At 38.0% G+C, this 16,881-nt stretch overlaps 1 protein-coding gene across 50 annotated transcripts in view; it reads left to right on the plus strand.

Moving 5' to 3' along the window:
- TTN (titin) overlaps positions 1-16,881 on the plus strand; it is a 348,879-nt gene that overhangs the window by 155,816 nt on the left and 176,182 nt on the right. For 48 of the 50 annotated variants that reach the window (XM_073633763.1, XM_073633783.1, XM_073633784.1 and 45 more), the window contains exons 100-112: positions 1,969-2,178; positions 4,904-4,981; positions 5,350-5,376; positions 8,569-8,631; positions 8,878-8,925; positions 12,711-12,779; positions 13,205-13,276; positions 14,153-14,434; positions 15,057-15,125; positions 15,300-15,377; positions 15,836-15,874; positions 16,048-16,125; positions 16,517-16,585. In XM_073633763.1, coding sequence (XP_073489864.1) covers positions 1,969-2,178; positions 4,904-4,981; positions 5,350-5,376; positions 8,569-8,631; positions 8,878-8,925; positions 12,711-12,779; positions 13,205-13,276; positions 14,153-14,434; positions 15,057-15,125; positions 15,300-15,377; positions 15,836-15,874; positions 16,048-16,125; positions 16,517-16,585 — 1,182 coding nt within the window. The remainder of the gene's footprint in view (positions 1-1,968; positions 2,179-4,903; positions 4,982-5,349; positions 5,377-8,568; positions 8,632-8,877; positions 8,926-12,710; positions 12,780-13,204; positions 13,277-14,152; positions 14,435-15,056; positions 15,126-15,299; positions 15,378-15,835; positions 15,875-16,047; positions 16,126-16,516; positions 16,586-16,881) is intronic. The other 2 variants (XM_073633781.1, XM_073633767.1) reach the window with 2 other exon arrangements.

Raw genomic sequence — 16,881 nt, forward strand, 5'->3', positions numbered from 1 at the left:
GCGCTTTACAACAACATTAGGGCAGACAGTACAAGTACAATACAATTCAATACAGGAGGAATCAGAGGGCCCTGCTCGTTAGAGCTTACAATCTAGGAAATTCTTTTGTTCAGATCCTCAGAGAGTTCTTTGCCATGAGGTGCCATGTTGAACTTCCAGTGACCAGTATGAGAGAGTGAGGGCGATAACACCAAATTTAACACACTTGCTCCCCATTCACACCCGAGACCTTGTAAAACAAATGAGTCACATGACACCGGGGAGCAAAAATGGCTAATTGGGCCCAAGGTGGAGATTTTCATTTAGGGGTGTACTCACTTTTGTTGCCAGCAGTTTAGACATTAATGGCTGTGTTGAGTTATTTTGAGGGGACAGCAAATTGACACTGTTATACAGGCTGTACACTCACTACTTTACATTGTAGCAAAGTGTCATCTCTTCAGTGTTGTCACATGAAAAGATATAACAAAATATTTTCAAAAATGTGAGGGGTGTACTCAGTTTTGTGAGATACTGTATATCTTTATAAAAAGGCATGGTGTTGCATTTTGCAGATATTAGGAAGCTCACAGTTATTTAAAGTAATGCTTCCTATACCTGTATTTTTAGCACAGTAGGACTGAACAAAATCATGCCCACATAAACTATATTAACAATGATAGCATCAGATAATCTCCAGTGGAATCTCTAATGGTTATATTTTTTAATAAATACCAAAAAACTGACTATGCGGATAAGGGGTACCTGTAAATAAAAACAAACTGTGCAGCTTTGACCAAAGTTTAATATTGTCCTTGCTAGAGGTGTAGGCCATTTATGTACCTCCCAAAGCCTGGCTGAAAAACTCCCAGAGGTGCTAGGACATTGCTAAGATTATTCCAGCTGTTACTGCTCATCCCCAATATTGCAGTTGTGAGCTCCCTTTCAAATTCTGAGCTTGGTGCTGCTGCGATGGAGGTGATATTGACCCACATATAATATTGGAGGAGGAATATCAAACCAGTAGTGTCTGGGAGCATCTTAGCAACATTGTAGAAACTAGGCAGGACAGGGGAATGTTATCTCTGGGAGTTTTTCAGCTAGGCTTCAGGAAATACATACTGTAAATAGCCTACACTTACAGCATGGGCATTATTCAATCTTAGTTTTTGTTAAAGTTGAACCATATACATTATATGGTTGAAATAGCGCAAGCCCACAGGATGCTACTTCCAGTGAAACATCTATTGGCTGCTAGTAACTGAATTTTTGCCGTCTTTCACAAGGCAGTAGTAAGTGTTACTCCATATTGCCCAGCTTAGTTCCCAGGATTGAGGATATTGGATCCTTCTCAGTCTTAAAGTGGACCTTTCAGTAACTTAGTTACATAGTTAGCCAGGTTGAAAAAAGACACAGGTCCATCTACTTCAACCAATAAACCTTAATGAATACATTTCTGGCAATCCATAAAATACAGCAACTATATAAACAACAATTTACAAAAATGTTACTTTTTATAAATAAAAAGCAATCATTGAGCTCCATCATCAGTCTGCTGTTCAGTTTCTTCTTCCTCTGTGAGGAACCACACAGGAAGCCAAATTTGCATTATCATTCTATTTCTGGGCTTGCATCTCAGTCTAGGAAGTAGATGCTGACCCCAGAGAGTTGCCCAACCATGATGGTGCTGTCTTTCTGGAGAGAACAGCAGATAAAGGCATTGTCGGGGGGTACCGTGATCTCTGGGATATGTAATAAATATAAGTGTTGCACTTTCTTGGACTTGTTTCCACTTTTATATAAAATGTAATCACTTTAAAACGTAAGCTTTTTGTTTAATAGATACAGCTGTAAATAAAGCAACTGTACTTCTTTTTACGTTTATATCATTGAGTGCTGTAAGCAGCATTAGTATATGATAGGGTGCAGGAATAGATGATAATGTATTCATTTAAGGTAATTTATTGCTGTTTTAATTTACCTATACAGCTGAAGTTATTCAGTTTACCAAAACAATTCAGAACATTGTTGTTAGTGAGCATGAATCTGCCACCTTTGAGTGTGAAGTATCCTTCGATGATGCTGTGGTCACATGGTACAAAGGAACCATGGAATTAGAAGAAAGTGCAAAGTACAGTTTCAGAAGTGAAGGCCGCTGGCATTACATGACCATCCATAATGTAACAGCAGAAGATGAAGGTAGGCAATTCTGTAACTTCTGAACAAACTGGAATAGTTGTTTTTGTAAAAGTTACTGTGACCTTTCTGCTTGTTTTACATTGCAGTTTTGAAATTGCACAGTGATTTAAAGGGCCAACAACCCTGAAACTTAGTTATGTTTATGCATTATAGCTGCCAATAGTACTTTTAGTTATTATATTTGGACGCTTATACTAATAAAGCACTAGAATTTATGCATGAATCGGAGATAACGTTATGGGGTCTAATTATAAAAAATGTACTCAACGAATGTTACAAGGATTTTCTCAGCCGTCACAAATTCTGCCCATATTTTAGTTAATGCAGTGATTTCCTATGATCAACAACTCCATCTAGTGGCCATAATCCTAGATAGCAATGGTAACTTGCCACAAATTTGTTTCAGTGTTGAATTGCAAGTCTGTTATCTAGTTGCACATTTTTACTGGCAAGTTTTACACTTGCAGAGCACTTGAAGCACAAGTTCTAGTTGACACAAATTTGTAGAAAATTTGTGTGGCAAGTGTCCAGCAAGAGCAAAGTTGCAGTGGTGAGTCTACAGCAAGAGCTCTGCAAGGCTAAAGCATGAAAATTCAGCCACAGTGACCCCTGTGGTGGGATGACTATTGCACAACATAACTGAACCAGAACTTGCAGCAGACTTGCAGAATGTTTGCAAAGAAAGTTGGTCTGGAGTCATGCAATGCAGACTTGCTGCAATTGTGAAGCCTACCAAGTCTAGCAATAGCTTAGCAAGTCTTTTTTAAACTTGCAGCACAATTACTTGCTATCTGGGATGTGGCATTTTCCTGATTGAAGCATTGCAGGAAAAATACGGCACTCTGGCCACTAGATGGAGCTGATAATAATAGCAAATCAATATATTAAGGAAAATATAGTCAAATTCAGGATGGCTGGGCAAGTGCTTGTGACATTCATCCAGTGATTATTTTTTTTATAAACATACCTTCTTCTGTTTGGAAATACTTTTATGAGATGGAAAATCACGCTGTACAATAATCGTGACATGAAACTTAAGCTGGCCATGGCTTCATGTTTGTCCAGTTCCTGCTGAATCAGCAAAAATTTTACCTGTGGGTGGCCCTGTTGGCACCACCACCAGGTTCGACAAACTTCAAAGCAGCGTGGGAAAATGTCAGCTAAACACTGACTATAGTCTATCAGATTAAATCACTGTTTGGGTTTTCAGACACAGGTGGGTGCTGAGGCTGTCTGAATTATTTAACTGGCATAGAAGACTAAACATTGTGGATGGAGAAATCTATTCAAGTTTTAGAATCTGTGCATATATGGCTAGCTTTATTCACTAAGCTACGTAGGCAATTGCAAAAGAAAACAGCTACTCATGCATTAAATTAACTGCGGTAAATTCTGCGGCGTTTCAGTTCACTTGAAATGTTTCTTTCTAAAAGAACTTGTGACTGTAAACATGACAGACCAATTTACTGTCACTTTTCACTGTCACTATCACTTTTCACATGTAGCCAAACAAACATGTCTCTATTCTGAAAGCTAGCATTATGCTGAGATTTTAAAAAAGTATAAGATCTCCTTAGCACATGATTAAATGCTTTACTCAATCATAGATACAGTATGCATCATCGGTAGTGAATATTTTTAACCGCTTGCCAACCTTATAACTTATATATGTGGAGGCAAGGTGACTCTGCTGCACAGGATCACGTACCTAGTACATGATCCTGCACTTTTGGGTCTGGGGTGTGGCATGCTGCCCACTTCTGCTTATACACAGGCAGGAGCTGATCCGCGGGTACTGTCTACTCAATGTCCACCGGCTCCTGCCAATCTTTCAGCACAGAGCCAGAAAAACAAGGCAGATCGCCGTATCAGTAGGGAAGGCATTGATCCTGTGTTCCAGCAAAGCAGGAACATGGATCAGTGCCTTCCCCTAGTAAAAGCACCTCCCACACAGTGCACAAACACTGGCTAGCCACACAGTTAACCCTTTGATCGCCCCTGATGTTAAGCCCTTCCCAGCCAGTGTCATTAGTACAGTGATAGTGCATATTTTTTAGCACTAATCACAGTATTAGTGTCACTGGTCCCCAAAAAGTGTAAAAAAGAGTCAGTGTCCAATTTGTCTGCCGCAATATCGCAGTCCTGCTATAAGTCGCTGATCGCCGCCATTACTAGTAAAAGAAAAACAATTAAATTGTAGAAGATATAACTTTTGGGCAAACCAATCAATATACACTTATTGGGATTTTTTTTATCAAAAATCTGTAGCAGAATACATATTGGCCTAAATTGGTGAAGAAATTAGATTTTTTCAGTTTTTTTATTGGGTATGCTTTATAGCAGAAAGTATATAATGTTGGGTTTTTTTTTCAAAATTGTCGGTCTTTTTTTGGTAAAAAGGGCAAAAAAAAAAATAAAAAACAGAGGTGATCAAATACCACCAAAAGAAAGCTCTATTTGTGGGGAAAAAAGGACATAATTTTTTGTTGGGTACAGCGTCGCACGACCGCACAATTGTCAGTTAAAGTAGTGCAGTGTCGTATTGCAAAAAATGGCCTGGTCATGAAGGGGGGTAAATCTTCCGGAGGTCAAGTAATAATTTTACTAGCATGTCTAATAACTATTCAAAGTGTTGAAGTTCTTTATTTTATGCAGCTACATTTAAATAGAAATAGAAATCAATATGTTATACGTTTATCATTATAATATATTTTTCATTCCTCAGGAGTCTATTCAGTAATTGCCAGCCTTGAGCCAAGAGGTGAAGCAACAAGCACAGCTGAACTGTATCTGACTACCAAAGGTATGTGTTTGTTATTTAACAAAAAAAAAATAACCATCATCATCACAATATTAATAATAACAACCCTGTGATAAAAGTGACAAATATTTGTATTTTCTGAAATGATACAGATCATTTTTTATTATTTTACTCAGAAGATGTTAAAAAAAAAATCACAACGCTGTCTGCCCAAATATAGAATGCTAAGAAAGTGGTTGGTTGAAACATAAACGTTCAAAGCAAAGCAAATGGTTAAGACACTAATAAACACAAATGAACTGGAACTGAATGATTTTTTTATGTTATTTCTAGGATACTGTATATGTATTTCTTTTTATAAAATATTTTCATTATGGGAACCTATGCTTACTTCGCTGTGCTTTTTTCAGAGATGAAGTTGGAGCTCCGACCACCAGGTAGGATAAAAGATTATTTTTTTACATATGTTTTAATAATCATTATAAACAACTTGAAACTAATTTACATAGCTGGAAAAGAGTTTACCATTTTTATTAGTAAGGAAGAAAAATATTGATTGGATATTGCTGATTACCCATCTTTTATATGCTGTCTTCTACGCTTCAAAGGGCAGCTATGCAGATACTGGAATGCTTCAAGCTGGTAGATTCTTTTTCAGTTCAAAGAAGCAGCTGATCAGTTTCCAGGAAGGGCTACAACTACATAGTGGTTTCCCAAGACAAGCAAGTTCTCAGCATTCAGTAGCTTTAATGCCCCGTACACGCGGTTGGATTTTCCGACGGAAAATGTTCGATGGGAGCTTGTTGTCGGAAATTCTGACCGTGTGTAACCTCATTTTCCATCAGAATTTCCATCACACAAAATTTGAGATCTGGATCGTGTGTACAGGGCATAACATAACACCGTTTTTATCACAGAAAGTGATAACCACATTAACTCTTCCGAACTAGAAGATATTGATGTATAGAACCCCAGAACAAATGTGTCAGTATGCATCCAGTAACTTGACAATAAATCTAGATTTATTGAGATGAACTCCGACCTTACAGCATGGGAGCATGCCCAGCTCCACACTTCTAGCTGTGAAAGGAAAGCGTAGATTAATGTTCTTTCACGACAGGACATCATGTTGTGAAACAGTTGCACATTGGTTAAGCATACACTATACAGCAATCAGTGTAGCGCTGGACATAAGAGTGTAACTGGTGATTAGAAATTGGTGCACAATCTCTGATAATGCTAGGGTGTAATGCCGAATAAACAATGTAAATACACCAAAAATAATCATCTAAAGCTTATATCTATACAATACATAGTGATATTCCTTTTAAATATGGGACCATGCCAGAAATAGGTATGTGTGAAAAGAATAATAAAAGTGAAAAATAAAATAAAAAGTTCAAAAAAGTGTCCCAAATAACAATGTGTAAAATCCAAAAGAGATCCGGAGGAAGATATATTGCAGGATTCGGGAATATTCGATCCACCTCCCGTGCAGCCCACCACCAAATGGTAAAGATGAAGGCTTACCAGAAAGCCTGCGACCGCCCTTACTCAGGGGGGTCAGAACAAGCTTAGTTGTGGAAATGTCCAGGGATGATGGAGCCTCCGAGTCCTCTCTCACTACATCGGGCAGGCAGCCCACAGCAACGGGAACCCCGAAGAAGAAGTTCACAAGAATTCCCTCAATGTTTCTTCTCGGAAAAGGTCAGATATAAATGAGCAAAGATATGAACATGACTGGATGTCCAGACCGACAGGTAATGGCTCAGTAGTGCAAACCACATGGGTCTCAGCCCAACCCAGAATCCAGAAGAAGATCAATGAATCCAGCATGGGTTGACTGCATGGACTCCATGCAGTGGAGTCCATGCAGTCAACCCATGCTGGATTCATTGATCTTCTTCTGGATTCTGGGTTGGGCTGAGACCCATGTGGTTTGCACTACTGAGCCATTACCTGTCGGTCTGGACATCCAGTCATGTTCATATCTTTGCTCATTTATATCTGACCTTTTCCGAGAAGAAACATTGAGGGAATTCTTGTGAACTTCTTCTTCGGGGTTCCCGTTGCTGTGGGCTGCCTGCCCGATGTAGTGAGAGAGGACTCGGAGGCTCCATCATCCCTGGACATTTCCACAACTAAGCTTGTTCTGACCCCCCTGAGTAAGGGCGGTCGCAGGCTTTCTGGTAAGCCTTCATCTTTACCATTTGGTGGTGGGCTGCACGGGAGGTGGATCGAATATTCCCGAATCCTGCAATATATCTTCCTCCGGATCTCTTTTGGATTTTACACATTGTTATTTGGGACACTTTTTTGAACTTTTTATTTTATTTTTCACTTTTATTATTCTTTTCACACATACCTATTTCTGGCATGGTCCCATATTTAAAAGGAATATCACTATGTATTGTATAGATATAAGCTTTAGATGATTATTTTTGGTGTATTTACATTGTTTATTCGGCATTACACCCTAGCATTATCAGAGATTGTGCACCAATTTCTAATCACCAGTTACACTCTTATGTCCAGCGCTACACTGATTGCTGTATATTTGATCTTTGCCTTATATCGAGGTTATAGTGTTTAGCAGCAGGATTTTACTCAATCTTTGTCACTTACGATTCATTTATTTTTCACATCTTCACATTTATGCACGTAGCGCGGTTCCTTATTTATTTATAGTTTAAGCATACACTATATTGCCAAAAGTATTGGGACGCCTGCCTTTACACGCACATGAACTTTAATGGTATCCCAATCTTTGTCCATAGCGTTCAATATTGAGTTGGTCCACCCTTTGAAGCTACAACAGCTTCAACTCTGGGAAGGCTGTCCACAAGGTTTAGGAGTGTGTCTATGGGAATGTTTGACCATTATTCCAGAAGCACATTTGTAAGGTCAGGCACTGATGTTGGACGAAAAGGCCTGGCTCACAGTCTCAGCTCTAATTCATCCCAAAGGTGTTCTCCAACTTCCTCCAACCCAAACTTCCTCATCTATGTCTTTATGGACCTTGCTTTGTGCACTGGTGCCCAATAATGTTGGAACAGGAAGGGGCCATCCCCAAACAGTTACCGCAAAGTTGCGAGCGTGAAATTGTCCAAAATGTCTTGGTATGCTGACACCTTAAGAGTTCCCTTCACTGGAACTAAGGGACCAAGCCCAACCCCTAAAAATTAACCCCATACCATAATCCCCCTCCACCAAATGATTTGGACCAGTGCACAAAGCAAGGTCTATAAAGACATGGATGAGGGAGTCTGGGGTGGAGGAACTTGACTGACCTCAACCCGATAGAACACCTTTGGGATGAATTAGCGTGGAGACTGTGAGCAAGGCTTTCTCATCCAACATCAGTGCCTGACCTTACAAATGCGCTTCTAGAAGAATGGTCAAAAATTCCCATAGACACACTCCTAAACCTCATGGACAGCCTTCCCAGAAGAGTTGAAGCTGTTATAGCCTCAAAGGGTGGAGCAACTCAATATTGAACGCTACGGACTAAGGGATGTCATTAAAGTTTTTGTGTGTGTAAAGGCAGACATCCCAATACTTTGGGCAATATAATGTATATTAGCGTGGATGAATGAAGATTTGAATAATTATTTAAAACTCACTTTCAGATGTTCCAGATACCAGAGTACCATATATACCTGCTGCAGCTGAAGAAGAATTCATCACAGAAGGTAAACCAGAATACATGTTTTACACCATTGGTACTAAGATGTGAGCAGCTTCTCAACATATTTGTGCAGTTACCCATTTTTAGAACTGTAGCCAACATATAACAAAATATTATAAAGCTATTGTCCTTATTTTAATTTACAGTCCACTCATTGTTACTGCCAGTTTGATTTTACAAATTCTACAAAGATATGTAAAAAAATGATGCATTTCATATAATAAATTGGTGTTTATTTGTTTATTCAAAGAGTTCATAATTCTTCCTCGTGTACCAGAAGTGAAGAAGGCAAAGAGAGGTATTAAAAATAGGGAGCTGTAGTTAAATAAAGTCAACTTTATTAACTTCCTCATTTTAATGTACAGGCATTTAAGCTTTGCTACCCAGCTTAATATCATCATACTAAATACAAATATTATAACCGAATAAACATAATGTTAGCAGCATAACCTGTTTCAAACACAGTACAGAAATAATATTCTGAGAAGAAATATATAAGCTATGGATTTATACAGCGTTCTTTATAAAGTTTACAGCAGATAGCCCTTATTACAAGAATATATGGACAAAGAAAATGCTGGAAATGGAGCATCCTACACTGCTGCTGTTACATCACAGCAATTCTAATTCCCAAGCTTGATAGCTGCCACTTCTTTACTATAAGAGGAGAAACTTGGTTATGGGTCTTTATTAGAGATTCAGTTGCTGCTATGCACCTACAGTATCTCAAAAAAGTGAGTACACCCCTCACATTTTTGTAAATATTTTATTATATCTTTTCATGTGACAACACTGAAGAAATTACACTTTTCTACAATGTAAAGTAGTGAGTGTACAGCTTGTATAAAAGAGTAAATTTGCTGTCCCCTCTAAATAACTCAACACACATCCATTAACGTCTAACCAGCTGGCAACAAAAGTGAGTACATACCTAAGTGAAAATGTCTAAATTGGGCCCGAAATGTTAATATTTTGTGTAGCCAGCATTATTTTCCAGCACTGCCTTAACCCTCTTGGGCATGGAGTTCACCAGAGCTTCACAGGCTGCCACTGGAGTCCTCTTCCATGACGACATCACCAAGCTGGTGGATGTTAGAGACCTTGCGCTCCCCCACCTTCCGTTTGAGGATTCCCCACAGATGCTCAATAGGGTTTAGGTCTGGAGACATGCTTGGCCAGTCCATCACCTTTTACCCCCAGCTTCTTTAGCAAGGCAGTGGTCATCTTGGAGATGTGTTTGGGGTCGTTATCATGTTGGAATACTGCCCTGCGGCCCACTCTCCGAGGGGAGGGGATCATGCTCTGCTTCAGTATGTCACAGTACATATTGGCATTCATGGTTCCCTCAATGAACTGTAGCCCTCCAGTGCCAACAGCGCTTATGCAGCCCTCGACCATGACACTCCCGCCACCATGCTTGACTGTAGGTAAGACACACTTGCCTTTGCACTGCTCACCTGGTTGCTGCCACACATGCTTGACACCATCTGAACCAAATAAGTTTATCTTGGTCTCATCAGACCACAGGACATGGTTCCAGTAGTCCATGTCCTAAGTCTGCTTGTCTTCAGCAAACTGTCTGTGGGCTTTCTTGTGCATCATCTTTAGAAGAGGCTTCCTTCTGGGATTACAGCCATGCAGACCAACTTGATGCAGTGTGCAGCGTATGGTCTGAGCAATGACAAGCTGACTCCCTACCCCTTCAACCTCTGCAGCAATGCTGGGTGCACTCATACGTCTATTTCCCAAAGACAACATCTGGATATGATGCTGAGCACGTGCACTCAACTTCTTTGGTCAACCATGGCGAGGCCTGTTCTGAGTGGAACCTGTGCTGTTAAAACACTGTGTGGTCTTGGACACCATACTGCAGCTCAGTTTCAGGGTCTTGGCAACCTTCTTATAGCCTAGGCCATCGTTATGTAGAGCAACAATTTTTTTTTCAGATCATCAGAGAGTTCTTTGCCATGAGGTGCCATGTTGAACTTTCGGTGACCAGTATGAGAGAGTGAGAGCGATAACACCAAATTTAACACACCTGCCCCCTATTCACACACGAGACCTTGTAAAATTAACGAGTCACATGACACCGGGGAGGGAAGATGGCTAATTGGGCCCAATTTGGGCATTTTCAATTAGGGGTGTACTCACTTTTGTTGCCAACGGTTTAGACATTAATGGCTGTGTGTTGAGTTATTTTGAGGGGACGGCATTTATTTACACTGTTACAATCTGTACACTCACTACTTTACATTGTAGCAAAGTGTTATTTCTTTAGTGTTGTCGCATGAAAAGATATAATAAAATATTTACAAAAAAGTGAGGGGTGTACTCGCTTTTGTGAGATACTGTATATGTGTTCCCACATATACTCAGATTGTAAATAATAAATGGTAAAGTGCTACCCCTCTGTTATATTGTGCTTCATAAATACATAACAAATAGACCAATAGCCTAGAATTATTAACCAAAATATAACAATAATGCCCTGTGGCAAAAAACAAATATTAATAAGTAGTGTGAACCGTGATCATAAAAACTACCAAGTGAAAAAAAATCATGACAACGTGAATGCAAACACATCAAATGTTACAACACCGCTTAGTGATAACACTCCATATGATGAAGTTCAAAATATAAAACAGTGACCAAAGTTCATATAATAAGCAAATTCTTCTGTGAATCAAGTGTTTTGTTACAAATCACCATCACATTCACCTTCCAAACCAAGTACAGACCTTCCACAGGTCACTGTAAGGCTCCCCCCTTTAAGGTGTGTATAGTCCAGCCGCTAATCCAGGTACACTCATTCCGGTGTGCAGTAATCCATATGTAAGGTGCTCATAAAAATTTGAGAACTAACATAGTGCTGAATTGCTTAAAAAAACAATACTTTAATAAAAGCTTTAAAATGCAAACATACATTTTAGGGTGCACCTAGGCATTACACTTCACACAATTGGGGTGTGTAGGCCCCTTAAAAGTCATTTGGATGTTGCAGTAACTCGGCTCTAAGTAGATAAAGAAAAGTCTCTGATGCGTTTCGTGACTCGGCACGTAACTTCCTCAAGGAGTGTACTCCTTGAGGAAGTTACATGACAAGTGATGAAACTCGTCGGGGTGGGGCTTAGTGATGTCATAGCACACGAGCAGGAAGTTTTTGCTATCTCTTTAGAGCTGAGTTACTGCAACATTCAAGTGACTTTTAAGGGGCCCACACACCCCAATTGTGTCAAGTGTAATGCCTAGGTGCACTAGAGGAAGTGCACCCTAAAAAGTGAGTTTGTATTTTAAATCTTTTATTAAAGTATTGCTTTTTAAGCGATTCAGCACTATGTTAGTTATTTGATTTTTATGAGCACCTTTCATATGGATTACTGCATACTAGAATGAGTGTACCTGGATTAGCAACCACCTGCTGGACTATACACTCCTTAAAGGGGAAGGCTTACAGCTACTTGTGGAAGGTCTGTACTTAAAGGTGAGTGCATAGTTTGGAAGGTGAAGTGGCACGCAAGGTGATTCATGACAAAACACTTGATTCACAGAAGAATTTGCTTCTTATATGAACTTTGGGCACCGTTTTATATTTTGAACCTCACCATATGGAGTGTTATCACTAAGCGGTGTTGTATTATTTAATGTGTTTGCATTCACCTATTGTCATGATTTTTTTCACTTGGTATTTTTTATGATTAAGTTTCAAACTGCTTATTAATATTTTTTTTTGCTACAGGGCATTATTATTATATATTGGTTATTAATTCTAGGCTTTTGGTCTATTTGTTATGTATTTGTGAAGCACGGTATAACAGAGGGGTAGCGCTTTACCATTTATTATGTATGCTTTAACTTCATGCCTTCTTGCTAGTTGTCACTAATCATGGTTATGACACCTTATTAACCATTGTAGATATTTCTCCTCTAAATATGCTTCTTATTTCATCATCATCAGAGCACAGGCAAAGCACCTGTGCCATCAAAGCAATGATCACATATTACTCAATGCCTAACTGTTGTTTTCTTTCATTGTCCTTTGTGAGATAATGTTTTACAACCCATTTACATTCACAATTTCTTCAGTGCCCAAGCCTGGTGTGAAGGTTCCCAGAGATGTAACAGATACCGGAGGGGAGGTTCCACCAGCTAAAAGTGAGTTATTTCTAATGCACAGCAAATAACCTACTGAGCTATCTATTTGTGTGTTCAATTTGCCTTATTATTTAGATTATTTAATAATAGTCAGTGACATGCAAGCAACATCTTGATATTACAGGAAGTTCTCTTACAACAAATTAATAGTGGACACATCACGCTATGATACTATTGCTCTTCACATCTGTGTTCCAAAGGATTATTTATTCTTTGTTTAGTATTCTTCATTATATGTTAGTGTCACAATCCTGTGCAAAATATGAATCTTATTGTGTTATATGTCCTACATCCTAGTGTTTTTGTCCACTAAAGTTCATTGTTAAAGTGACCCCATAGCGCCTTCAGTATGAACACACATTAGGAGACTAGCAAAACACTTTTATTTTATTTATGCGCTACATCACTTACTTCTCTTCTTAAAGTTGCTCTAGTGGGCAAGAAACAAAAAGTCCCAGCTCCACCTGCTCCTACAGTTCCTGCACCCCCTGCTAAAGGTAAATATTTAGGCACGTGAATACAAATACATCGTTGCCCACCATCCAAGGCTTTGCTTGATTTATGATTCATGCTAAGAAGAAAATAGGGCGGTCACATAACACGCTATAATTTTTGCTTTGAAGAGTATCATATTCTGCATATTAATCAGTATTGACCTTGCTTGTCTAGTATTTTATGTATAGTCTGTAGTCTGTTTTTTTGTAAGCTTTTTGTTGTTCTCATTGCTGCTTTTTTGTATTTATTTGTGTTCATGATTGTGTTCTCAGTCTGCCTTCTTACATCATCAAATGTGATGGTACTTACTTATGTGAAAGAATTCATCTTTTATCTTTTTATGTGCATGTTCTTTAATGATTATATTTAAAATGGTTCTAATGGATTCTAATGTCATTTAATTGTCCTGTCTTTCTGCTAACTATAAGTTGTCATGTTATTTTGTCACTAAAATCCACTCCTTTCCACTCTCCTCATTTCCTTCCTTCCTTCCTTCCTTCCTTCCTTCCTTCCTTCCTTCCTTCCTTCCTTCCTTCCTTCCTTCCTTCCTTCCTTCCTTCCTTCCTTCCTTCCTTCCTTCCTTCCTTCCTTCCTTCCTTCCTTCTTTCCTTCTCCATATTTCATTCCTTCCTATTTGGACTCCTGCCTGACAGCCATCTGTCTATAGCTTGTCTTATGTCTTATGTTGTATTTGTTAAGTTCAGCAATTAATATTTCTTTTTTTGTTGTCTTACCCCATTTTGGGGTGGCTTCTTAAAACGTAATGGCTTCTTAAACATGGGAATAATTCCTTACCACACATGGATCTTATTCATAGCTTTGCATCATAAATCAAAACTAAAGTGCATTTATTTAACATAAATAAATGTTTTTTAAAGTTCCTACAAAACCCAGAAAAGAGGATGAGGTTAAAGTAATTACCGTAGCCAAAAAGAGAGAAGAAATTTACCAGAAGGTTCGTGAATCAGAACCATCTTATGAAGCAGAAGAATATGCTGAAGAGGAGGAAGCTTATGAGGAGTATGGCCAGAAGGAAGAGGTTTATGAGAGACATGTCTATGAAGAAGACAAGGAGTATTATGAAGAACAAGTCTATGAAACAAAGCAAGAATATTATGAGGAACAAGTTTATGGTGGAGAAGAGCAGTACTACAAAGAAGGTACCATATATCTTGGCTCCTTGGTATATGTTTGCATTTGTGTCTTTTCTGCTTCACATATTTTTTAAACAGTACAATCCTCATGTCCCATAATTTTTACTTAAAAGTAATGAGTTTGTATATGTTTTACTTTTGCCCTTTAAGACAACTTAAAGAGTGTTGACACTATCTTATAGCAGTAATGTGAAGCAGTGTAATGTGAATATGTAGCTTGTGTGAGGATGTATTCTTGTTTTTCTTGTTACATATCCAGTCATGAAACGCTTCCAAATTAGGTGACATATGTGGACCAGCTGTGGGTAAAACTATATTTACCTTCGTAGCACTGCTATTTAAATCCAGTACCTCCTCTCCTTTCCTTGCTGCTCAATCTGTTCCCCGCCTATCTGGGTGTCAGATGATTCACCATTGAAGTCAGCGGGGACGACAGATAATTTTCACAGGAGGGTACAGCAGCAATATGGGAAGAAGATCACAGCCCCAAAGCTCCTAAATTTTAATTTTACCTCTTGCCATCCACTGCAAACAAAATTATTCAATTTTGGAAATATCTTTAAAAACAGTTTTTTATTTTTATTATTTTTAAACCTGGACCTGGTTGACATTTCATTTTTTCCCTAAGTAATTGAAGAAGAGATTCCAGAAAGGAGGATCTCTGAAGCTGAATATAAGAAGCCTGGCGTTCCTGCAGGTAATTTATTTTACTTTTGAACTTTTGTAAAATTGAATCATGTTTAGAAGCTTTACAAGACTAACACATAAAAAATCAACTTCATATGCTTGCAAGCGAAAAAGGAATGGCTTTAGCTGAATTAGAGGCATATGATATAAAAGCAAAGTAAAATGATTTTTAATGGTTTCACAGTACCAAGGAAACCTATTGAGGAGCAGTTTGAAAGACGGGTTGTCACCAGAGAAGAGGAAGCAGGCAGAAGGAGACAAGGTTCCCTCTTTGCTCCTAAATACTAGAAAAAAATATTGTCACCAATAGACATAGGAGTAGAAATAATTAATCTTAATTGTAGTTTTATACTATATTACTATATTCTAGGCCTTAAAACTGTAAAAAGGGATGTATTATTTTTATTTTTTTGCTTTTCTTATTGAGTTTATTTGCATTGGTAACTTCTAGGTTCACATTTAATTAGAATATGTATCAACCATACTAAAAATGTGTTCAAATTTTCAAAAGTAGTGACTAATCCTTAAACAAATCCTAAAGTCTGTAAAGAAGGAGTGGAAAGTAGGATATGGAAGCTGTGTTCCAAATATAGAAAGTGAAGAACAAATGTGACAGCTGCTTTTATACACTTGCATTATTCTTGCGTTATTCTTTCCACTCATTACATGTATAATTATACTGTCTCACTGTTACTTACTGTAATTGTAACTTCTTTATAGTGCCTGTACCAGTGCATGAGGAAATTGAAGAAAGAAGGGGTGAGTACATAACATAATCTATACGTATATCTACATACTTTAATCATGACAGAGCAAATCCCTACTAAGCAGACCCTACCTGGTTTTCTAAATGTATATATTAATTGTGTTGCACTTAAAAAAAAACTTTAAAAAACAAAGATAGCTCAAATAATTGCTAAACTATTTTAAAGTACAAGCTCGGCAGTGGGCAAAGGCAGAAGAAGAGGTTTCCCTTGCTATTCAAAGAAAGCAGCAGATATCTATGAAAGGTATGAAGGTGGTTCCAGGTATTGCAATCATCAGCAATAAATAACATCATAATATGATGTGGCAATACCCACAAAACCTCATGCTCTAACTGGCTATGGGGTTTTTTACATTTTCTGCCTAAATTAACCTATCATCTAACAATTTTAAACTCCAGCACAACATAACTTTATTTATAATCATGTTTGGAGAAGAGTTTTCATCTTACCTAAAGCCTTTACATTTTGACAAACTTATCCAAGATTGGAGCTTGACATTATATTACCAAAAATAATGTGCCATCTTGGGTCTTCTTATATGCTAACGCTGTTCATTAAATGAACTTTGTATATGTATATGTTTAATCGGCAAATATATTTATAAATTAATACTTGTCCATCTGGTCATATTCAGTGCCAGACAAAAGGGCAACAGGAGAGTTCTATTATGAACGCCAAGTAGAGGAGGCTGCAGTAGTAACAGGTATGTACTCTTTAGCTGCTTCATTAGGAAAAAAAAGTTATTGTTACAGTTGTAATACTGTATGTCCGTTACATGTATTTAAAAATATAATAATAATAAAATATAATAATATTGGATCAGAAGTGATCGAATGGGAGTTTTTAAAATTGTCTTTTGTGTCTGGACATTGGGCCATTTGTTACAATTTTACTAACTGCTTGAGGAAGAACAGTTTAATATGGCTATGAGTACCTGTTTACTTTTTTGTATTTTGTAATGTTTTGAGTGTATGTTTATTTGGATTGTAGACCCATAAT

This window comes from Aquarana catesbeiana, linkage group LG06 (genome assembly GCF_042186555.1).
Source record: "Aquarana catesbeiana isolate 2022-GZ linkage group LG06, ASM4218655v1, whole genome shotgun sequence".
In the NCBI taxonomy this organism is placed as follows: Eukaryota; Metazoa; Chordata; class Amphibia; order Anura; family Ranidae; genus Aquarana; species Aquarana catesbeiana.